Source organism: Oncorhynchus keta, chromosome 19, assembly GCF_023373465.1.
Source record: "Oncorhynchus keta strain PuntledgeMale-10-30-2019 chromosome 19, Oket_V2, whole genome shotgun sequence".
Taxonomy (NCBI): Eukaryota; Metazoa; Chordata; class Actinopteri; order Salmoniformes; family Salmonidae; genus Oncorhynchus; species Oncorhynchus keta.
The window spans coordinates 41,277,847-41,303,349 of record NC_068439.1 but is presented as its reverse complement, the minus strand read 5'-3'; the positions used below and the strand labels follow the sequence as shown (position 1 = coordinate 41,303,349).

Genomic DNA, 25,503 nt, shown 5'->3' with positions numbered 1-25,503 from the left:
TATATATATATATATACATACATATATATATATATATATATATATATATATATATATATATATATATATATATATATATATATATATACACAATGTACAAATAGTTAAAGGACACAAGATAAAATAAATAAGCATAAATATGGGTTGTATTTACAATGGTGTTTGTTCTTCACTGGTTGCCCTTTTCTCGTGGCAACAGGTCACAAATCTTGCTGCTGTGATGGCACACTGTGGAATTTCACCCAGTAGATATGGGAGTTTTTCAAAATTGGATATGTTTTCGAATTATTTGTGGATCTGGGGGAAATATGTATCTCTAATATGGTCATACATTGGGCAGGAGGTTAGGAAGTGCAGCTCAGTTTCCACCTCATTTTGTGGGCAGTGAGCACATAGCCTGTCTTCTCTTGAGAGCCATGTCTGCCTACGGCGGCCTTTCTCAATAGCAAGGCTATGCTCACTGAGTCTGTACATAGTCAAAGCTTTCCTTAATTTTGGGTCAGTCACAGTGGTCAGGTATTCTGCCGCTGTGTACTCTCTGTGTAGGGCCAAATAGCATTCTAGTTTGCTCTGTTTTTTTGTTAATTCTTTCCAATGTGTTAAGTAATTATCTTTTTGTTTTCTCATGATTTGGTTGGGTCTAATTGTGCTGTTGTCCTGGGGCTCTGTAGGGTGTGTTTGTGTTTGTGAACAGAGCCCCAGGACCAGCTTGCTTAGGGACTCTTCTCCAGGTTCATCTCTCTGTTTGTGATGGCTTTGTTATGGAAGGTTTGTGAATCGCTTCCTTTTAGGTGGTTGTAGAATTTAATGGCTCTTTTCTGGATTTTGATAATTAGTGGGTATCGGCCTAATTCTGCTCTGCATGCATTATTTGGTGTTTTACGTTGTACACAGAGGATATTTTTGCAGAATTCTGCGTGCAGAGTCTCAATTTGGTGTTTGTCCCATTTTGTGAAGTCTTGGTTGGTGAGCGGACCCCAGACCGCACAACCATAAAGGGCAATGGGCTCTATGACTGATTCAAGTATTTTTAGCCAAATCCTAATTGGTATGTTGAAATTTATGTTTCTTTTGATGGCATAGAATGCCCTTCTTGCCTTGTCTCTCAGATCGTTCACACCTTTGTGGAAGGTCCTCCTCTTACTACCATATTTGGTATGGAGTGGAAACGCCAAGCGGGTGCTTCACATTTATACATCCGCTGAAATATCTGTCTCATTGTTCTGTAGGAGCTCTTTGGGTTTGGCTTACGGAAACATTGGACACGTGTCGATTTAGCTGTGTTATTTTTGCTAGAGAAATTAATCTGAATTCTTTGCGAAAGTCCCAAGATTTCTCACCACTGCTCTGTAGGGACCGTGACTGCTGGCGTTTGCCATTTTCTGCCATGTCAAAGCCCGTCAAAGTTTCCAAACCTGGAACGATAACTTTTTACCAGTTGGACAATAACAAAGTCTTTGACACCCCAAAATTTATGCAAGGACTCGAAGAAAACTCTCCTGTCATTTGTCGTTAGCAAGTTAGATAGCTGGCTACATTTGAGCAGGTTATCTACTTAGGAAAAGTGTACACTAGATATTTTTTCCAAAACACTTTCTCGGTCACTTGTTCAAGAAATTTCGCGCCTTTGATCCGGTAAAGGAGTGGCTCGTGAGTTGAGATGATTTTGAGAAAAATAACTGCGAGAACATGCAGAGTTTGGCTGTCTAGGGTGAGTCGTAAACTATCTGAATAGTTAAACCCTTTTGAATTGTAATACTGTGGCATTTGGAAGTTGTTTTGGTATGGGGAACCTCCCCCATACATACTTAGACTTCCTATTTAGGTATGTTCTGGCTGGTCATGTTTTGATTGGCACATCACTCGAACGCCCTTATTTTTCTGCATCTTACCAGAGATACTTTGAACTGTCCAGATGTCTATGGAAAATGACCTATAATTAATTACAAAATTAGTTAGTTTTCCTTCCCATAAAAATGTATTTATGCTGTGTTCATGACCAAGTGGGAAGGTGGTATTTACCACATACGTCCTCGAAAAATCCACATGAACGCTCTTCTCCCATCTACTAAGGAAATTACTTTTCTGCAGTTAAATGCAACAATTTGTTAATTAATTTGTTTACAAGCATGATAGCTGTACTTTTAGTTTCTCAACTAGTTCAAAGCATGTGAATGCTTCCAACTGGTATTTCAAATCAAACGTTTTTGTCACATGTGCTGACTACAACAGGTGTAGACCTAACCGTGAAATGCTTTCTTACAAGCCCTTAAGCAACAATGCAGTTCAAGAATAGTCAAGAAAATATTCACCAAATAAACTAAAGTAAGAAGTAACTACACTGCTCAAAAAAATAAATGGAACACTAAAATAACACATCCTAGATCTGAATGAATGACATATTCTTATTAAATACTTTTTTCTTTACATAACTGAATGTGCTGACAACAAAACCACACAAAAATTATCAATGGAAATTTATCAACCCATGGAGGTCTGGATTTGGAGTCGAAATTAACACTCAACACAAATTAACACTTAAATTAACACTTAACAACACTCAAATTAACACTTAAAGTGGAAAACCACACTACAGGCTGATCTAACTTTGATGTAATGTCCTTAAAACAAGTCCAAATGAGGCTCAGTAGTGTGTGTGGCCTCCACGTGCCTGTATGACCTCTCTACAACGCCTGGGCATGCTCCTGATGAGGTGGCGGATGGTCTCCTTAGGGATCTCCTCCCAGACCTGGACTAAGGCATCCGCCAACTCCTGGTCAGTCTGTGGTGCAACATGGCTTGGTGGATGGAGCGAGACATGATGTTCCAGATGTGCTCAATTGGATTCAGGCCTGGGGAACGGGCGGGCCAGTCCATAGCATCAATGCCTTCCTCTTGCAGGAACTGCTGACACACTCCAGCCACACGAGGTCAAGCATTGTCTTGCATTAGGAGGAACCCAGGGCCAACCACACCAGCACATGGTCTCACAAGGGGTCTGAGGATCCTAGAGGTCTGAGGATCCTAATGGCAGTCATGCTACCTCTGGCGAGCACATGGAGGGCTGTGCACCCCCAAAGAAATGGCACCCCACACCATGCCTGACCTACCACCAAACCGGTCATGCTGGAGGATGTTGCATTCAGCAGAACGTTCTCCACGGCGTCTCTAGACTGTCACGTCTGTCACATGTGCTCAGTGTGAACCTGCTTTCATCTGTGAAGAGCACAGGGCGCCAGTGGCGAATTTGCCAATCTTGGTGTTCTCTGGCAAATGCCAAACGTCATGCACGGTGTTGGGCTGTAAGCACAACCCCCATCTGTGGACGTCGGGCCCTCATACCACCCTCATGGAGTCCGTTTCTGACCGTTTGAGCAGACACATGCACATTTGTGGCCTGCTGGAGGTCATTTTGCAGGGCTCTGGCAGTGCTCCTCCTGCTCCTCCTTGCACAAAGGCGGAGGTAGTGGTCCTGCTGCTGGGTTGTTGCCCTCCTACGGCCTCCTCCACGTCTCCTGATGTACTGGCCTGTCTCCTGGTGGCGACTCCATGCTCTGGACATTACGCTGACAGACACAGCAAACCTTCTTGCCGCAGCTCGCATTGATGTGCCATCCTGGATGAGCTGCACTACCTGAGCCACTTGTGTGGGTTGTAGACTCCGTCTCATGCCACCATTAGAGTGAATGCACCGGCAGAATTCAAAAGTGACCAAAACATCAGCCAGGAAGCATAGGAACTGAGAAGTGGTCTGGTCACCACCTGCAGAACCACTCCTTTATTGGGGGTGTCTTGCTAAATGCCTATCATTTCCACCTGTTGTCTATTCCATTTGCACAACAGCATGTGAAATTTATTGTCAATCAGTGTTGCTTCCTAAGTGGACAGTTTGATTTCACAGAAGTGTGATTGACTTGGAGTTACATTGTGTTGTTTAAGTGTTCCCTTTATTTTTTTGAGCAGTGTATAACAAGGCTATATACAGGTGGTACCGGTACCAAGTCAACGTGTGGGGGTACAGGTTATCCTAGGTAATTTGTACATGTAGTTCGGTTGGTAGTACGTACTGGGCTGTACGCACTACCCTCTGTAGCGCCTTACGGTCAGATGCTGAGCAGTTGCCTTACAAGGCGGGGATGCAACCGGTCAGGATGCTCTCGATGGTGCAGCTGTATAACCCTTTGAGGATCTGGGGACCCATGCCAAATCTCCTGAGGGGAAAAGGTGTTGTCATGCCCTGTTCATGACTGTTGGTGTGTTTGGACCGTGATCGTTTGTTGGTGTGGCAAGCATTTTTTAGGTGTTTTTTAAAGTGTTTTTATTTTTGTATTTTTTTATTCCATCTCTCCAATTTATGCTTTGGCCACTGATACGAGTATAGGATGAATCAATAACACTATTTGGGTAGGAGTTAAAACAGAATATGATTTTCACTGACAGGACACTCAATTACTTTAAGAAATTAGGAGATGGGGAAAATCAATGAGGAGATTCCATTGAACTGTCCAGGGTACCCAAATGGATGGACTTTGCACTGGACGCCTTCTGGGCTTGAGTCAAGTGCCCCGTACTGGCTGACATAGGTTAATAAGCATGTAAAGTAATGAGTAGGATTTCTGTGTTTTCAATTCAAATGTATTTGTCACATACAGTTTACAGCAGGGATAAAAGGAAGGTGCAGTGAAATGCTAGCTCCCTCAACATTGCAGTACAATAATCAATATCAATAATAAGAGTAGGGCTGTCCCCGACAAAAAATCTTGGTCGACCAAAAATCGTCTTTTGACCAGTCGATTGTTCAAAATTATAAAAAATATTTTTCCATATATGAACACACTTGTGTTTTAATAAAATCAACTGTTTGATGAAAGACACAAATGACTCGAAGGAGCCAGAGACAACCTTAAAGTTACTCTCCTGAAGTTGCTGGTAGGAGTTGGCAAACTTGCTAATGTGGAATGCCAATTTATCTTACCATTTCTTCCAATCTGCGTGCCATTTATGGTTTTCATGTGCACATTTTCATGGAACAGTTTCATTAATATTGTCTTGTCTCAAAATCATTGTCTTGTGGTTCATCAAAATTCTATCCAAATGAAAATGATACTTTTTAGGTTTAATTTCTATTGCTTACAAAGCAAAACAGATAAAAACACTGCAACCTGCAGGTAAAAAATATCCTGATCAATCACATTGGCTACTTAACCCTGTCTGCAATGAACTTGAAACAATTATATTAACTATTAACTTGGGTCTGGCCAGAAGCTGGTGCTACCAAACTTGCCACATTGAATAAAATATTCTGGACCCACAAATCTTCCTGTGCCAGTGAGCTTGGGACAGACACAGCTGTAGGCTATTTGCTCAAGGGATAAGAATTCATCCGGTAGGCCTATTTTTATGGCGTTTCTACTGGATCAGAGTATGACTTTTTCCCCTTTCACACTGAGTGGTTATCTAAGGGGACAAAGCTGGAAAGACAATGACAGGAGCACTCCAAACAAAAGACAATGCCTGACTAAGTTGACAAAACTTGTAAATATAATGAAATAAACAAACTTGGTTCTCACAAGTGCAGCATAGGTTGTGCGCTCTGCAAACAACGTGTCTACTCCTACAATGAGAACGATAAAAGACCGGAATAATAACATTTTGAGTTCATTAACAGACATTACCATAACCAAACAAACATTGTAGATTTAGACCATAGGAATTAATGGTAAATGTACTACTGGTGATATATGGAATGGGGAATTGATAGATTCAAATTGATTGTTAGGGTCTATCTAATCAATTGGAATTCACAGACTGCGAGTTGAAGATAAATACTTTTACTAAGAGTATTAGTAATTGACTGACCAGGTCTCTCCAGATCTCCCAACAATTCTATTTCTAGGGTCAATCTAATATTAACTTTATGCTAACCCTACTTGAGAGCAATACCAGAACAAATGGTCTATTGATTCTGTATCTTCACAACAAAATCTGCAGAGCTGCGATGGTTGTATGCCCCAATTATCAACATTTTGTTGGTGGCAAGAATTCTGTATAATGATTTTAGCTGAAAAGCACGAGTCTTGAGTCTTGCAGCGTTTTACTCATACACCCTGTGCCATGGAATCGGTACATCATAAATATCTTCCCAGCTATTTTGCAATCTGTATGGCACAGCTGTCAACGTCCTGGTCCTCAACTTAAACTGGTATACTTTCCTATTTGTTATTTTTGTTCCTCAAGACAGTTTTGATCCTTTATATTGGGCAGACAAACCAGTTCCCTACCTCCCACTGCCACATGCTGCCTCCATTTTTTTGGGGTTATGCTGTAATCCATCTTGGATTGAGCAGACCTTCCCCATACAATTCCGATAGCTCCATGAAAGACACAACTCTACCGTTCCAATTTACAATATCATTTTAAAAACAAAATACCCCTTTCAAACATGTTTTCCATAAGTACAGGTAATTTATCAACCAACACATTTCAGTTCGACCATAATATTTGTTGTAATATTTGTTCCATCTTTTCTGGGGGATGAACTTGAAATCAGCTCTGCAACGCTTGTTTAAAAAAAAGACATACTTTGGAAAATAAGTATAATTTTCAATTAATCGAAAATGAGACTAGGCAATCTGCAAAAAGGTCATTTTTAAACAATGGATGAGCTTTTCTTAGTAATCTACTTGAGAACCATGTTGGGTTCAAGTAAAGCTTTTAGAGAGTGGTTTAGTGCTTTTATATTTAATAATCTCAACCCAACCAGACTAAGGAGTTAATCAGTGTAACTTCCCATAAATAGATAGGTATTTGCCTCTACATGGTTATAGGATCTTGTCTATTTTGACTAGTTTTCTATTGAAATTCATTGTGGAGAGCTCGTTGTATGTATGTATGTACAGTTGAAGTTGGAAGTTTACATACACCTTAGCCAAATGCATTTAAACTGTCTTTTTTTTCACAATTCCTGACCTTTAATCCTAGTAAAAATTATTATATTTTGAAGTGCATCAGCCCCTCCTGCAGCAAAGCACCCCCACAACATGATACTGCCACCCTCGAGCTTCACGGTTGGGATGGTGTTCTTCGGCTTGCAAGCCTCCCCCTTTTTCCTCCAAACATAACAATGGTCATTATGGCCAAACAGTTCTATTTTTGTTTCATCAGACCAGAGGACAATTCTCCAAAAAGTATGATCTTTGTCCCAGTGTGCAGTTGCAAACCGTAGTCTGGCTTTTTTATGGCGGTTTTGGAGCAGTGGCTTCTTCTTTGCTGAGTGGCCTTTCGGGTTATGTCGATATAGGACTCGTTTTACTGTGGATATAGATACTCTTGTACCTGTTTCCTCCAGCATCTTCACAAGGTCCTTTGCTGATCTGGGATTGATTTGCACATTTCGCACCAAAGTACGTTCATCTCTAGGAGACAGAACGCGTCTCCTTCCTGAGCGGTATGCCTGCTGCGTGGTCCCATGGTGTTTATACTTGTGTACTATTGTTTGTACAGATGAACGTGGTACCTTCAGGCATTTGGAAATTGCTCTCAAGGATGAACCAGACTTGTGGAGACCTTATTTTTTTTTAGGTCTTGGCTGATTTATTTTGTTTTTCCCGTGATGTAAAGCAAAGAGGCACTGAGTTTGAAGGTAGCCCTAGAAATACATCCACAGGTACACCTCCAATTGACTCAAATTGCCTGTCAGAAGCTTCTAAAGCCAAATAATTTTCTGGAATTTTCCAAGCTGTTTAAAGGCACAGTCAACTTCTGACCCACTGGAATTGTGATACAGTGAAATAATATGTCTGTAAACAATTGTTGGAAAACATACTTGTCATGCACCAAGTAGATGTCTTAACCAACTTGCCAAAACTATAGTTTTGTTAACAAGAAATTTGCGCAGTGATTGAAAAAGACTAGTTTTAATGACTCCAACCTAAGTGTATGTAAACTTTCAACTTCAACTGTATGTGTTATGAGTACCAAGTATGTCTACTTCACCGTCAGCCCATTTTATAGGTAAACTGCAGGGTAATGTAAAAGTTTAAATATTTTAAATGGTTCATGCTCTACAACATCCGCAGAGTACGACCCTGCCTCACACAGGAAGCGGCGCAGGTCCTAATCCAGGCACTTGTCATCTCCCGTCTGGATTACTGCAACTCGCTGTTGGCTGGGCTCCCTGCCTGTGCCATTAAACCCCTACAACTCATCCAGAACGCCGCAGCCCGTCTGGTGTTCAACCTTCCCAAGTTCTCTCACGTCACCCCACTCCTCCGCTCTCTCCACTGGCTTCCAGTTGAAGCTCGCATCCGCTACAAGACCATGGTGCTTGCCTACGGAGCTGTGAGGGGAACGGCACCTCAGTACCTCCAGGCTCTGATCAGGCCCTACACCCAAACAAGGGCACTGCGTTCCTCCACCTCTGGCCTGCTCGCCTCCCTACCACTGAGGAAGTACAGTTCCCGCTCAGCCCAGTCAAAACTGTTCGCTGCTCTGGCTCCCCAATGGTGGAACACACTCCCTCACGACGCCAGGACAGCGGAGTCAATCACCACCTTCCGGAGACACCTGAAACCCCACCTCTTTAAGGAATACCTAGGATAGGATAAAGTAATCCTTCTCACCCCCCCCCCCTTAAAAGATTTAGATGCACTATTGTAAAGTGGCTGTTCCACTGGATGTCATAAGGTGAATGCACCAATTTGTAAGTCGCTCTGGATAAGAGCGTCTGCTAAATGACTTAAATGTAAATACATTTTTTAAAGATCCGATAACTTTTCTGGCCTCGCTTTTCTGGCCTCGCATTGCAGGGTTCTAGCTTGCAGACTTAATATAAAGCTTGAGTAATCGGCATACATGGACACCTTTGTTTTTAAATCTTGGATTCTAATCCTCTGTTATTTGATCTGATTTTAATAGCTATTATTTTGATGGCCATAACGAAAAGATATGGTGACATCGGACACCCGTGTTTATAGCCTCTTGAAAGTTCAAAACTCTTTGAAGTATTTACTGTTCACATCTGGGGTTTCTATACATTACTTTTACCCATTGAATAAGAGACTAACCGAAATGTAAAAAAAACATGCATTTATATATGAAATCCAGTCTTATTTTAACCAAGGCCTTTTCAAAATCTGCTATGAATACCAGGCTTGGCTTCTTAGATGTTTCATATTCTTGTATTTCTAGTAGTTATCGTAGATTATCTCCAATATATCGTCCATGTTAAAAACCTGTCTAATCAGGATGAACAATACCTGGTAGAAACCTTTTTTAATTCTGAGTGCTATGCATTTTGCTAGTATTTTTGCATCACAACATTGAAGTGTAAGAGGCCTCCAGTTTTTTTTCCATCAAGGTCTTGTTTCAATAATAGTTAAATCAGACCTTCCTGCTGAGTACCTGACAGACTCCCAGTTAAATAAGCTACTAATGGAGCTTTGAGTATATAAACAAAAGGCTTGATATACCTTGGAGCACGGTGAGGATGGACGAGTTTCCTTCTAGTAATTACAGTTGGAGGAGCGTTCAAGTGGATATTTCCCAGTCATATGCTGGTATTTACCAAATGACAAGATGTTGTGAATGCAGCATTAGTCGAGAAACCTGCCTATTTCCCTCGAAAGGACGTAATGTCACGATTTCAAAGATATACGATATTACAGAGAACAAGTTTATTTCACATCTTGGAAAATATTTGTCATGTGCTTCTTATTCACGTAATTCATGCTAATGTTGGGTTTTTGAGCTAGCGCCTAGAATGCAATGTTGACAACGTAGGGTAACGTACACAATGAACATTAGTTCGAATCAAATGGAGTTTTTCCAGATCCTACTGTCCCTAGGTGGGTGACCCCGAAATACCCCTGGGTGACCCAAATAACAAATGTTCAAACTTAACTGTTGTTCAAATATCAACTCATCGTATTACTCAACATTGTTTATCTGGACATACATGTAGGTTGTGTCTGGATCCAGCCAGGAGAGATGCTTCTCCTCCTTGGTGCCCGCCCAGCCGGTGCCCCCGCTGGCCCAGACTCTGCAGGGGTACCTACGAGCCCTGGAGCCCCTGATACCTGAAGAAGAGCTTGTCCACACCCGCAAGAATATCCAAAAGTTTTGCGGAGAGGGGGGACTCGGTCCGCAACTTCAAGAGGGACTGGAGAGACGAGCTAGACACTCCAACAATTGGGTATGCAAACGATGTGGGAAATTATGCACAATTTGTAACCGACATAAATAGACTGAGATAAGAAAATATCAGTGGAGTGTGTGATTTTGGATGACACTTTATAGTACACACAATGCATGGTGCTAATTTGAGTTTCACTCTTTCCACAGCTGCCCTCCTTTCTGAACTGTACTGCATGATTGATAGTTGTTTTGCTGTTGTCCTTTCCCCTGTCCTCTACTGTAGATATCTGACTGGTGGGTGCAGTGGGCGTACCTGGAGAGCAGACAGCCCCTGCCCGTGCATTCTAACCCGGCCATCTCCCTGCCCAAGCGGGACTTCTCAGACTGGAGAGGCCAGCTTGTGTGAGTGCCAGTCAGCAACATACTGGCATACCTGTATGCACTATGTGCCTGTGAGATACTAGAGGAGTAGGCTGGTTTGCTGAATGTACACAGTCACCAGTGTTGACATGATCTGGTTGGATGATGTTGTACACTCACTCAGCATTTGTAGCTGTGGATTTGCTGAGTACAGAGTGAGAACAACTTAGTCGGTCCAACTGCAGACAGGTGGTTTTAAATTTAAAAAAAAATAACGATTGTATTTACATACGTTTTCAGACCGTTTGCTATGAGACGCAATATTGAGCTCAGGTTCACCCTGTTGATTGGAGTCCACCTGTGGTAAATTCAATTGATTGGACTTGATTTGGAAAGGCGCACACCTGTCTATATAAGGTCCCAGAGTTGACCGTGCATGTCAGAGCAAAAAGTAAGCCATGAGGTCGAAGGAACTGTCCGTAGAGCTCCGAGACAGGATTGTGTCGAGGCACAGATCTGGAGAAGGGCATCAAAACATTTCTGCAGCATTGAAGGTCCCCAAGAACACGGTGGCCTCCATCATTCTTAAATGGAGGAAGTTTGGAACCTTCAAGACACTTCCTAGAGCTGGCCACCCAGCCAAACTGAGCAATCAGGGGAGAAGGGCCTTGATCAAGGAGGTGACCAAGAACCCAATGGTCACTCTGACAGAGCTCCTCTGTGGAGATGGGAGAACCTTCCAGAAAGACAACCATCTCTGCAGCAATCCACCAATCAGGCCTTTATGCTAGAGTGGCTAGACATTCTTCAGTAAAAGGCACATGACAACCCGCTTGGAGTTTGCCAAAAGGCACCTAAAGGACTCTCAGACCATGAAACACGATTCTCTTGTCTGATGAAACCAAGATTGAACTTTTTGGCCTGAATGCCAAGCGTAATGTCTGGAGGAAACCTGGCACCATCCATACGGTGAAGCATGGCGGTGGCAGCATCATGCTGTGGGGATGTTTTTCAGCGGCAGGGACTTTGAGACTTGGCAGGATCGAGGGAAGATGAACGGAGCAAAGTACAGCGAGATCCTTGATTTAAAACCTGCTCCAGAGCGCTCAGGACCTCAGACTGGAGCAAAGGCTCACCTTCCAACAGGACAACAACACTAAACACACAGCCAAGACAACGCAGGAGTGGCTTCGGGACAAGTCTCTGAAAGTCCTTGAGTGGCCTAGCCAGAGCCCGGACTTGAACCTGATCGAACATCTCTGGAGAGACCTGAAAATAGCTGTGAAGCACCATCCAACCTGACCGAGCTCGAAAAGGATCTGCAGAGAATAATGGGAGATCCTCCCCAAATACAGGTGTGCCATGCTTGTAGCGTCATACCCAAGAAGACTCAAGGCTGTAATTGCTGCCAAAGGTGCTTCAACAAAGTACTGAGTAAATAAACATTTGCAAAAATGTCTAAACCCGGTTTTTGCATTGTCACTAAGGGGTATTGTGTGTCGATTGATAAAGGGAAAATAAACTATTGAATCCATTTTAGAATAGGGCTGTAACGTAACAAAATGTGGGAAAAGTCAAGGGGTTTGAATACTTTCCGAATGTTATTTCATACATTTCATACATCTATATCCTATCTATAGCTGTAGGACATATGAGGAACTTTTAACAGTTCCACCCCCATTTTATGATAATGCACAAAGTAGTATGTTGCAAGGTGAAGTTTGATTTGCATTGAACAAACAGTACTCTGTCTGGGCCGTTCTCTAACATCTTTTGTGTCGACCCAGGTTTGCATCCAAGCTGATTGCTGCTGCACTCGATTTCAAAAATCTAGTAGACAAGTAAGTGCCATTTCACGATTGTACTCTACATATACGCCGTCTTAGACCTGAAGCCTTAATATTAGCTACATATTACTGACCAGTTTTTCCAAGTCATGTTTCACCAAATGGTGAACCATATCAATATTTGTATCCTAGGTTGCAGAAACTCTCTCACAGCTATTTTAGGGTTTTAACCTTCTATCTCTGTGTTGGCCTGTATGCTTTGGTTTATATACCCAGTCTACATTTATTACGTCATACTGTCAGTAACTGTATCTGTATGCTCTCTCTCTCTCTGTATCTCAGTGGCCGTTTGCCAGTGGAGTATATGCGGGGCCAGCCACTCTGTATGGAGCTCTTTCCCCTCCTCTTCTCATCCTGTCGGATCCCAGGCCGCAAACACGACACTATCACCCATCACAGCCGTGCCCGCCACATCACAGTGGTGAGGAACTACCAGGTGAGCTTGACCCACAGTATGCATCAGAAAAGGATTTAACGTTTAAAAAAAAAAATTCAAGATGAGAGCGGCTACACAGAGCGAAGGGGACAGCTCCAATTGATCCCATATTACAGACTAATAAACATGGCAATGATACCCAATCAAATGTATTTTATTAAGCCCTTTTTACAACAGCAGTTGTCAAAGTGCTTTACAGATACCTAGCCTCAAACCCCTTAGAGCAAGCAATGCACACTCACAAGCAAAATGGCTAGGATAAACTCCCTAGAAGGCAGGAACCTGGGAAGAAACCTAAAGAGGAACCGGGCTCAGAACGGTGGGTGACCTGTCCTCTTCTGGCTGTGCTGGGTGTAGATTTAAGAGTACGTTAACGTTTAAAAGTAATTCAAGACATTGAAATGTTCATAGATGACCAGCAGGGTCAAATAATATTCATGGTGGCAATAGAGGGCAGAGCTTTTTCTGCATACCAAACTAAAAATATATAATGACTGGGACTAGGACAGCTATAAATCGTCAAGCTAGGTAGTCCTGAGGCACGGTCCTAGGGCCCAGATCCTACGGGAGGGGAGTTAGTGAAAGCATGCCTAAGACCAGGTTTTAGGAAAATGTTGGACATTTGAATGTTGATCAACTATTATTCACATAAGTGTAGCTATGCGCAAATGTTTGTTTCATAATGTAATTAGCTGGAAAACACTGTCAAGAGTGCACTGTATGCATGCAGGTTTCATGTCACATAGATGAAAATATCCATTAGACATTTAGAAAGGGAGATCTAAAGATGCAACAACTAGCATGGTTTGCTAGTATGACTATTGTGCCTTTGGCCACTGGACAATGAAAGAAAGTTGATTTGAAAATCAATAGAACATGACAAATGGGCAACTGGTTTAAATGGCATGTGGAATTCTAAAATAATTGCCTCCGCGTTTCTATGGTCAGATTTTTGTCTAGGCTACTTTGAATCACCACTTAAGGAACAGCCTACACACCACTTAAGGAATATCAGACCTGCCACTCTCTTAGTACCCTGAAAACAAAGGCAGTGTATAGTCCATGAAGATCTCCCCACCTCTTTAGCCAGAGGAATAATTTGATGAAATTATTTGGTTCTAGTCAATATTGTAGCAGCTGTGTTCTGCACTTACTGAAGTTTATTTAGGCCTAGTGCCATATCCGGGCAGCTTGAAAGTAGGGCATTGCAGTAATCTAACCTTGAAGTGACAAAAGCATTGATTGGCTTTTCCACATCACAGTTCAATTCTCTATTCTGTCCCGCCCAGTTCTTTCAGATGGACGTATACAATAGCGATGGCTCTCGGATGACAGAGAGCCAGATCCACGCCCAGCTTCTACGAATCAGGGCTGAGTCCTGGAAGACTGACAAGGAGCCAATGGGCATTCTGACCAGCGAGCACCGCCAGACCTGGGGCCAGGCCTACAGCCGCCTGCTTAAAGGTAGACACGATAGACACAGCATTATACTATACATACCCATAAACATACCCAGAGTATGGGACGTTCCAGGGTGTGTGATGCAGAGGATCACACTGTTTTCAAATACATGTTGCTAGTAATGTCCGCACGGGCGCGCAGTAACCCCGAGAATGCCACGCAGCTCCCAGTGACTGCCGTGCAGAGCACAGATGAAATATCAGCCCACGGAGAGACGCACGAGATTGAACTTCACTCAACTTCCTAGAGTTTCCCCTGTTAACACCACCGATGTTTCCCTTTACTGTGTCAATTGTGATAGAATCAATGCAATATTAGTCACTTTCAATGCAACTTAGTGAAACAAAACTTAACTATGCAAGATATTTTGCTGGATGCAGAATGCTTCGGAGTAGGATTACATTGCGCACTACTCAGTCCTTATTAATCTACAGAGACTGGTGGACGTAACTGATCAGAGCTGCAGTAGGCCCGTGTGGATCTGTGCCATTTATTTTGAACTGGACTGTGTTTACAGCTGGGTTTGTGAGTAGATGTGGTTGTTTTGAGATCATGTGCACATTTTGTTAATATCTTTTGCTAGTTAGTGAGTTATTAGCTCAGTTATACATTATTTGTAGTCAGCAGTGGGGGAGTGATTGCTTCCTATAAGAGCATAAAACGTGTACATTTCTAGACATCTGAAAAGAAAGTCTGGTAAAGAGCTTTTTTTTGTCTTAAAGGGGCCGTGTTGTATTTTAAGACAGGCTTGAATAAGCTTTGTAGCCAATAGGCAGAGGGTATAATAATAATAAGACATTGTATTTTGTAAAGTGGTTTCTTGCATCAAATAACGCAACAATTTTCAGTCACCTCCTTGTCTGAAGGACAAGTGGATAAACAGGTTAATGTTCAAACCTGCATGTTTTATCAAAAGTTTCATGGAATGTAAGGCTGAATGATAGAACAGCTATTTCCATGTTAAAATGTTATGGGATGCATTTTCTCGGTTGTTTTTGATGGTAGGCCCACATTATGATCAAATGGCAACAGTAGCCAACTTGGCCACTGTTAACTGTAACTAAAAGCAGGTACAGCCTCAGTGTTCACAGTAAACACGCGCTGGAAGTTGCAAAGAATTTTCACTACGTTCACGCTCAGCAGACCTGAAATTTGCTCAGTGGTGAAAAAAATTAGAGGGAACATTGGTCGCTACGTCTCTGAAGTCATAAATTATTGTTATCTTCAGTAAGGAGTGCTTTAACTCGTAACCTTTTTTTTCATGCTCTCCCTCTTTTCCTTACCCAGATAAATTGAACAAGGAGTCAGTGCGAGCAATTGAGAAGGGACTTTTCACCTTGTGTCTGGACTCTCCAGTCATGAGGGTCTCAGATGATAAGTATGAGCCACAATATTTTTTCTCTCAGCCTGTCTTACTATTTTTTTTCCAAATTGAATGCAAGTTGCTGTACAGTCTGAATACTTTTTGCTCAGTTATGTTTGACACACCAGGGACTTCATGACTAATTAAATCGAATAATCCAAAACGCATCAGTAATCAATGAAGTTCTGTGTTACTTTGACTGACAGGTACTCCAGTCGTATGGCAGCTCAAATCCTGCATGGGGGCGGGACACACTCGAACAGCGGCAATCGTTGGTTTGACAAAACACTGCAGGTGAGTGGAGCAGTAGAATTATCCAAATGACCCAACCAGTCATAGATCCCATACTTGATGAAAAGTCCATATGGGCTGGGCACCAAATGCTATATAACACTGAAATAAAAATAAATCAATAAACATAAATGATAATGGACTGAGCAACAATTGTTGGTAAACTAATTAGTTACCTTTCCCTTCCACTATTCCTCCTCCTCTTGTAGTTTGTGGTGGGTGAGGATGGCTCATGGGGGCTTCTGTATGAGCAGGCCACGGCTGAAGGTCCACCAATAGCCACTCTTCTGGATCACATTCTACAATACTGGTGAGATGAGACAGGGGAGGGTCTTATCTACTTTTGCTGCATTACTTGCGCAATTACATACTGTATGTATACGGTATTCACGTCAGTTTTTTATGATTTCAAAATACTTGAAGTTGAAGTCAGTTGATAAAAAACACACAATGCCAATTAACATTTACCCTCGTTCTTCTCTCTGCAGTAAGAAACCGGACCCAAAGAAAACCCCTTTGATCCCACTTCAGATGCCCAAGAAGCTTTACTTCAACATTGACCGTGAGATTAAGAGAGATATCGAGCATGCCAAGCAAAACCTTGATATGTGAGTTTGCATACCCTATGCATTTGTCATGCATTGTTTCATTACTCTTGTGTTATTATATATCATAGTCTTTTATTTGGTCTAAATGTGTGACTCGTTTCAGGAAACCAGGCATTTGTCGTGCGTCACTACACAGGAGAGGCATTTGAACGTACTTTTATTTTTATCTAAATGCCTTTTTAATAACAAACTTGTATGCCATCTGTAAATACAAATACAATTGGGAAATTACAAGCCTAGTTGTTGTAGCCATGGAAAATGTCAGGAACCTTCCCGCTAGCAATGATGGGCTGGACATGCAGAGAGATGAATTCGGATTGGTCTGCCATGTAGCACGCTTCTGTCTATAACATGAGCTGCTCAGTATGTGTAGGTAATCCTTTCTAGTGCTTCTTTTTTAAAGATATCACAAAGAACTGCAAAAGTTTTGCTAATGCTCTACACTTTCTGGAGGACTGAGTTTTGAAATCAGTAGCATGTCCGTTGGAAATCGAGTTAAGAAAATTCTGTCATTTGATTGCAAATATGCGGAAGGAGTCAAAAGGAGAACACACTAGGCCCCCAAGTGGCGCAGCGGTCTAAGTTGTCACTACAGACGCAGGTTCGATTCCAGCATGTGTCGCAGTCGGTCGTGACCAGGAGACGCATGAGGTGGCGCACAATTGGCCCAGCGTCGTCCGGGTTATGGGAGGGTTTGTTCTTATCCCTTTGGGCTCTAGCGACTCTGTGGCAGGCCGGGCGCATGCACGCTGACTTCGGTCACCAGTTGTACGCTGTTTCCTCCGGCACATTGGTGCAGCTGGCTTCCGGGTTAAGCGAGCAGTGTGTCAAGAAGCAGTGCGGCTTGGCAGGGTCGTGTTTCGGAAGATGCATGACTCTCGAACCTTCGCTTCTCCCGAGTCCGTACGGGAGTTGCAGCGATGGAACATGACTAACTACCAATTGGCTATCACGAAATTGGGGAGAAAAATTGGTAAAAAGCATTGCTTTTATTTTACATATTAGTTAGTAGGCCAAACTGTTTTCCGTGAAGACCGATTTTCGGGATGTCTTCTGGTCTGACAAACAGCTCTGTAGCTCTGCCACTTTCCACCTCAGATTTTGAAGGGCGAGATAGTGCTGGATTGACACGCAGCCCATACAAAAAAAAACTATCAATAGCTTAAACTGACAGATTTTGATGGGGATTTTTACAATTTTCATTAGATTGACGCACAGAATTTTTATATGGTGCGCATACTGACTGGTTCATCACACCTCAGACTACATTCCTAACACTGAGTGCATAAGTGTAGTTGGTGATACAGTACTACAATGACAAAGATAAGAAGCACCCGGCCTCTGTGTAGTCAATGTTTGCTTTGCTATGAACTTCAACACGACTCAGCTGAAATGAAAGTGACATGGACCAAAGCAAATGGAGGAGTGTAAACACGATTAGCTGCCCTAAGTGTTGATGTAACCTTGACAAAACACGGTCAGCATAGTAAGGCTTTGTTGCCTTCTGACCTACTCATTCTATTTTAAGTAATTGTTTGTGATCTGAGCTGGCTGTGTTTACCTGGGTTCATCACATTTGCTGCCATCCTGTGGCTAAACTGCCAACTGTCGATACATTTCTATCCCAACGGAGTGAAGAGTCATAGAGTCATCTTTATAATTTGAATTCAACAACTAACCTGGGCCTGTATTCATAAATTGTCTGAACAAGAGAGCTGATCAGTTCGATTCATTGTAATCTGATGCTTTATTAATGGAGTATGAATTTGTCTCCCCCCCACAGACTGATCAACGACCTGGATATCCGCTGCTTCAACTTCCAGAGGTTTGGGAAGGAGTTGCCCAAACAGCACAACCTGAGTCCCAACGCCTTCATCCAGGTGGCACTGCAGCTGGCCTACTACAAGTGAGCTCATAGGAATCACTTGCAAAGGGCATTCAGCCTCAAACTAGGATACCGAATGCAATAATAAGGAAATGATGTGTGCAGTTCATGTTTTCAAACTGTGGTACTGATTTTCCTAGACATGCTAGTACATTTTCACACAAGAAGCATTATATTCTCGTGGTTAATAAATGGGACAATAAATATTCTTGGCAGCCAATTCTGACTGGAATATCTGCATTTTCAATTTTGTAAATGAGTTTTGATTAACAACAATCACTGTGTCCAAATTCAATACTTGCGTTGCGTTCAGTACAACAAAACTGTTTGCAATGTTGAATTCAACTGAAACGGTACGGTACTGTACTGAATGACCAGTTGAAAAAAACATTGAGATTATGGTGGCCCAGAGGGCAGTTACCATACATATGGTGTGCTGCACGAGTTTTGCTATTTCAGATGGTCACACCCAGATTGATAAGGCCGCACCCACGAAAAGGGAGCAAGTATATTTTAAAGGTTATTGATGAACGGTGCACACCATTTTGGGGAAACGTGTCATTCAGTTCAAAACATCACGCAACACAGCAAATGTTAAAGCAAACTGCTCTCCCATTTCTCCTTTTCTCCATCAGAGTTCACAATGAGGTTTGTGCCTCCTGTGACATTGCCTCCCAGAGGATGTTTCGAGGGGGGCGCACAGACTACATCCGCTCTCCCACCAATCAAATGCTCAAGTTTGTGCTTACCTTTGATGACCCCTCTATCTCGGTGAGAAGCATTTTACTAAATAAAATAAATTATTATTACCATAGAGAATCAGACCAAAGTGTAGGCTACTGGCCTAAGCCTGTTGGCTTCTTTGCATATTCAAGCCTGTCTCAAAATACAACACGAACCCTTTAAGGCTCTCCTGGAGGATAGTTGGCCACCCTTAGTAGCCTATATAAAATATTACAACCAAATACTTTCTTTATAAAATAATTCCCTCATTCAATGAATTAGGGATCAAATGACTACGGTAGGCTACTTCAAAGCAAGGTAACTATGAGATGTTTGTCTATAATCTTGTAAGGCTAAAATATTCCAGAGTTCTAATTGACAGAATGTGAGTTATTTGTCTTTTTGGCTCATTTGAAGAATATTTTTAACAGTGTTGATTTACAGGGGAATCACAGCTTTTCAACCGTGTCAGGTTTATTTCTCAAGTCCCAATATCGAGCGCTTGAGAGATGGTTTTACAACATGAGTATGTAGCATTGGTAACGCACTCGTTTGTCAATTGCGTGCCTGTGAAACGTATTTTTTTAGGACATGACAATGACATTAATTACTGACAACTTTCCAGGCAACACAATATCTAGTTGTTTTTATCATTATTATGTTGCTATGTCTCTCTCCTCCGGCCCACTCGCACCGGCATACGCAGGTGACAAACCATGGCTTTTCCAGGATTTTTATGACCATACGAACTCTGTTTGCTGACCATAAATGAGCGGTAACTGGGTAAATAACTTACAAACTAGCAAGGAATATCAACAAATGTGCACTGACAATGATCTCAAAAGCCCATTTCGCCACCACAGGTGATTAGAGAAGTTTTTGTTTGCAGTAAGTCTGTTGTATTATCCCAAATGGACACGGTGATTTACAAATCGTTACGGATTCTAGCTTTAATGGGGGTTTGTGTTGTGCCTTCGCCCTTATCAATCTCTTGTTTCGTGGGTGGCTGAGAAAAGCAACCTACTTGCAGTTATTAACAAAGCCAACAATACATGGCAGCTTTACATAGGGTTTCTATTAATTGACATTGTTGATGCGTCTTGACGCTCTATTTGTGTGTTGCAGAGGGAGGCAAAGCTTGAATTACTCAGAGAGGCCATAGAGACCTACGTCACTCTCACTGATCAGGTGACTACACCCAATGCTTCTGCTGCCATCGTCTCAGTAATTTGTTTAACTATTCTGTCATCTAATTACTTCTGACCTTTTTCTAAATTAGGCGCTCAAAGGACAATCCATCGACCGCCACCTGCTGGGCTTGAAGCTTCAGGCCATCGAGGAGGGACTGAGCGTGCCCAGACTGTTTATGGACACCGCCTATGGGCTGGCCACCCACTGGAAACTGAGAACAGGACAGGTAAAGTTCAACTCCATTGGGAGTGGACAAGATTGCAACATTCATTCCAATGACAGGATATAATTATGTAATCTAAAGGTGAGTGTCGGATAATGCAATATTATATCGGGTCTGTGTCCCTCTCTCTTTACATGTAGTTTAGTATGGTGTTTTTGTGCGCACTTGTAGTTTATCAAAGTCAACAGGTAATCCTGCCAGGTAATCCTATTTACATCAGGGATTTGTCATTGTATTCAAGTCATTCATGTAAATAAATTAATTTGAATGAATGGGCTATGCATATTCATTCTTAATTGGGTATCGGCTGAGTGAATTGTTTTAAAGTTAAATATTTGTATTGGTTTTCATGAATGATATGACATCATTTCATTCTTCAGGTGGGGGGAGGAAAGGTGGAGGTGTAACATAAATTCTCAAAAAGGACTTCTTTCATACTGCCATAAGCAATCATTGGGAAAGGGGGATACCTAGTCAGTTGTACAACTGAAATGTGTCTTCCCCATTTAACCCAACCCCTCCTGAATCAGAGAGGTGTGGAGTGGTGCCGCTCAATCCACTCTCTGGAGTTGCGCTCCCAGCACATGCCCTCCCCCTCAACTCCCGAACCCAGACATTGAAGATGTTGATAAATATCTTTGTTTGCAGGTGAACTAGGTCACGACCAGTGCAGAGAGCCGCATGAATAAGTGTCCCCTGGAAGAGGGCCAAGCAGTCCTGGCCTCCAAACAAATGCCCAGCAAAATGTTTGCTTGAAAAAATATATATAAATAAAATACCAGTCCAAAGTTTGGACACCTAGAATGCCAAGTGTGGACACCTAGAATGCCATTCAAATTAGTGGATTTGGCTATTTTAGCCACACCCATTGCTGACGGGTAAATAAACTCGAGCACAAAGCCATGCAATCTCCATAGACAAACGTTGGCAGTAGAATGGCCTTACTGTTGAAGAGCTCAGTGATGTTCAATGTGGCACCATCATAGGATGCCACCTTTCCAACAAGTCAGTTTGTCAAATTTCTGCCCCGCAAGAGCGGGCCTGGTCAACTTCAAGTGCTGTTATCTTGAACTGGAAACGTCTAGGAGCAACAACGGCTCAGCCGCGAAGTGGAATGCCACACAAGCTCACAGAACGGGACGGCCAAGTGCTAAAGCACACAGTGCGTACAAATAGTTGGTCCTCCGTTGCAACACTCACTACCGAGCTTCATGAAATGGGTTTCCATTTCCGAGCAGCTACACACAAGCACGAGATCACCATGCGCGGTGCCAAGCGTCGGCTGGAGTGGTGTAAAACTTTGTGATTGAGCCCTTTTACCAGAATAGTGTCCACGGTACTGGAGTAGGGCTGAGTTATAAAGTTGCTAAACAAGTTGCAGATCTGCAAGTGTATGTGTTATATATATATTTTTTTTTAAGGCTTTTACCTGATGTTTGGCAATTTATTGGTTAACACCTATCGTCTTGTGGGTACCATGTTCAGAAATGTTTGCAAGACACACATTTAGGGAACTATTGTGCAAACCAATTTAAAGTAAATTGTTTGATCTGTAAAAAATGCATTTATTTTGCCACATATGTGAAAGTAACTTTATACCCTGTCTTCCTTCTCCCCCAACTTCTCAACTATATTAAACCCCTTACACTAGGTGCCTGCAAACACGGACAGTGTAATGTGTTTCGGACCTCTCGTCCCAGACGGATACGCTGTGTGCTACAACCCCCAGTCGGACCATGTCCACTTCTCCGTAACAGCCTTCAACTGCTGTGAGGAAACCCAGGCTGAGACACTGGCCGCCACACTGCACAGCACCCTCTGCCAGCTCCAGGAGCTACTGCAGCCTACTGTATAGTGCTGTGCTATCTGACACAACAGGAGTGTGTATTCATTAGGCAACAAATATAAGAAAACCAGCCATTGTCCAATAAGAAATGCTCATGTTTCTTAACTTTTTCAGTTGTGTGCCCTAATGAATATAATCCAGGACTTAAATGAAAAACGTCTGAGGTGCTAATGCTTTGATTAAAAAGGAATATTTGGCCTTTGTTGTATGTGCTAGCATTAGCTTGATTTGCTGCTAGGTTTATGTTACTGTTTGTACTTAAGGGCAATTGAATAATATTGTTAGAACTGTTTTATGTCCCTACTTTTTAAGGCCATAGCAGACTACTTGATAAGCTGCTTTATTGACCGGCGACGAAATAGATTTTACTGTATGTTATCTAATACCACCTGTGTTTTGTATGCAATTTGGAATCTTGTTTGCTGCAATGCTTTGGCAGTCCAATGAGAATGTTGGTCAACCATCCAGTCTGTCTATTACTTTTCATTTTGTGGGCAGATTCCTGAAAAAAGACCAAATGTTAACAAACTGCCTGTGTCTGCATAAAGCTGGAGCTCTGAGTACTGTTGCGCTCTCCCTGGATGCACATAAGTTCTGTTTCTTCCTGTGCTTTTGTAATGCAGTTGAAAGGAATGAAATCCTGCAATTTGGTTCAGCCGAGCTCTATTCATGACCCAGCTTGTCCAGTTTTGTTAGTAAACTCATGTAGGTTCAGCCCTAATTTATGTGCTCTCTATCACCTGGAACTGCATGGCAAATTGTCCAGGAACACAAGGAAAGGACAATAACCAAGGACTAGTCAGCCATACCCCCTCTGAGGGGAGAAAATGTACATCTCTCTTTGAGTATTCAGAGGACTCACTATTGAATGTGTGATTAATACCAAACATGGATACTATAGTATTATTATTTTATCAAACTTCTCTGAGGATAACTGGTGCTTTCTATACTGAGCAAAAATATAAACGCAACATGTAAAGTGTTGGTCCCATGAGCTGAAATTAAAGATCCCAGAAATGTTCCATATGCACAAAAGCTTATTTTGCTCCAATTTTTGGCACAAATTTAATCTAGCCACCTGACAGGTGTGGCTTATCAAGAAGATAATTAAACAGCATGATCATTACACAGGTGCACCTTGTGCTGGGAACAATAAAAGGCCACTAATGTGTGCAGTTTTGTCACACAACACAATGCCACAGATGTCTCAAGTTTTGAGGGATCGTTCAATTGGCATGCTGACTGCAGGACTGTCCACGAGCTGTTGCCAGAGAATGTAATGTTAATTTCTCTACCATAAGCCGCCTCAAATGTTTTTTAAAGAATTTGGCAGTAAGTCCAACTGGCCTCACAACTGCAAACCACGCGTAACCTCTCCAGCCCAGGACCTCCACATCTGGCTTCTTCACTTGCAGGATCGTCTAAGACCAGCCACCCGGACTGCTGATGAAACTCAAGTATTTCTGTCTTCAATAAAGCCCTTTTGTGGGGAAAAACTCCTTCTGATTGGCAGGTCTTGGTTCCCCAGTGGGTGGGCCTGGCTAGGCCCACCCATGGCTGCACCCCTGCCCAGTCATTAGGGCCTAATGAATTAATCCAATTGTCTGATTTCCTTATGTGAACTGTTAACTCACTACATTCATTGTTACATGTTCCATTTAAATTTTTGTTCAGTATATATGCTTTGTTAATGTCAGTATTGCCTTGTAACTTAAGCGGTATGCCTTGTGTGTGAATTCATTCATTTTACAAAGTAATTAAATACACTTGTAATTATAATTCCTTTCTCAGACATTTCTTGATTGCCTATTACTGTAACTCAACTATAGTGTTTTTGCATATTGCTATTTATCTTCTGGAGTCAGTTCATTTAGTGGTCTATTTTGCTTAGTCGTATGTGGGTTAGATATAATATACATACAGTACCAGACAAAAGTTTGGACTCGTTCAAGGGTTTTTTCTTTATTTTACTATTTTCTACATTGTAGAATAATAGACATCAACTATGAAATAACACATATGGAATCATGTAGTAACCAAAACGGTGTTCAACAAATCAAAATATATTTGAGATTCTTCCAAGTAGCCTCCCTTTGCCTTAATGACAGCTTTGCACACGCTTGGCATTCTCTCAACCAGCTTCACGAGGAATGCTTTTCCAACAGTCTTGAAGGAGTTCCCACATATGCTGAGCACTTGTTGAGTGCTTTTCCTTCACTTTGCGGTCCAACTCATCCCAAACCATCTCAATTGGGCTGAGGTCAGGTGATTGTGGAGGCCAGGTCATCTGATGCAACACTCCCTCACTCTCCTTCTTGGTCAAATAGCCCTTAGACAGCCTGGAGGTGTGTTGGGTCATTGTCGTGTTTAAAAAAAATGATAGTCCCACTAAGCTCAAGCCAGATGGGATGGCATATTGTTGCAGAATGCTGTGGCAGCCATGCTGGTTAAGTGTGCCTTGAATTCTAAATAAATCCCCAACAGTGTAAGCAGCAAAGCACCCCCACAACATCACATCTCCTCCATGCTTCACGGTGAGAACCACACATGCAGAGATCATCCGTTCACCAGCTCTGCGTCTCACAAAGACACGGCAGTTGGAACCAAAAATATCAAATTTGGACTCATCAGACCAAAGGACAGATTTCCACCGGTCTACTGTCCATTGCTCGTGTTTCTTGACCCAAACAAGTCTCTTCTTATTGGTGTCCTTTTGTAGTGGTTTCCAGTGGTGTGAAGTACTTAAGTAAAAAATACTTTTAAGTACTACTTAAGTAATTTTTTTCAGTATCTGTACTTTGCTATTTATATTTTTGACTACTTTTACTCCACTACATTCCTAAAGAGAATCATGTATTTTTTACTCCTTACATTTTCTCTGACACCCAAAAGTACATTTGGAATGCTTAGCAGGACAGGAGAATTGTCTAATTCATGCACTTATCAAGAGAACATCCCTGGTCATCCCTCATGCCTCTGATCTGGTGGACTTAATAAACACAAATGCTTTGTTTGTAAATTATCTCTGAGTGTTGAACTGTGACACTGACTATCCGTAAATTTAAAGAACAAGAAAATTGTTTTGTCTGGTTGGCTTAATATAAGACTTTTAAAAGTATTTATAATTTTACTTTT

At 42.0% G+C, this 25,503-nt stretch overlaps 1 protein-coding gene across 1 annotated transcript; it reads left to right on the top strand.

Annotated features, from left to right (window-relative positions):
- Window positions 1–1,211: 1,211 nt before the first annotated feature.
- On the top strand, window positions 1,212–24,147 carry cratb (carnitine O-acetyltransferase b). Its single transcript, XM_035793519.2, has 15 exons — window positions 1,212–1,711; window positions 9,962–10,192; window positions 10,418–10,536; window positions 12,282–12,335; window positions 12,624–12,777; window positions 14,067–14,241; window positions 15,526–15,616; window positions 15,808–15,895; window positions 16,102–16,202; window positions 16,381–16,500; window positions 18,284–18,406; window positions 19,021–19,156; window positions 20,234–20,296; window positions 20,388–20,525; window positions 22,174–24,147. Exons 1-15 carry the CDS (start codon window positions 1,661–1,663, stop codon window positions 22,375–22,377), a joined length of 1,848 nt encoding a protein of 615 aa, XP_035649412.1. The 5' UTR covers window positions 1,212–1,660; the 3' UTR covers window positions 22,378–24,147.
- The last annotated feature ends 1,356 nt before the right edge of the window (window positions 24,148–25,503 follow it).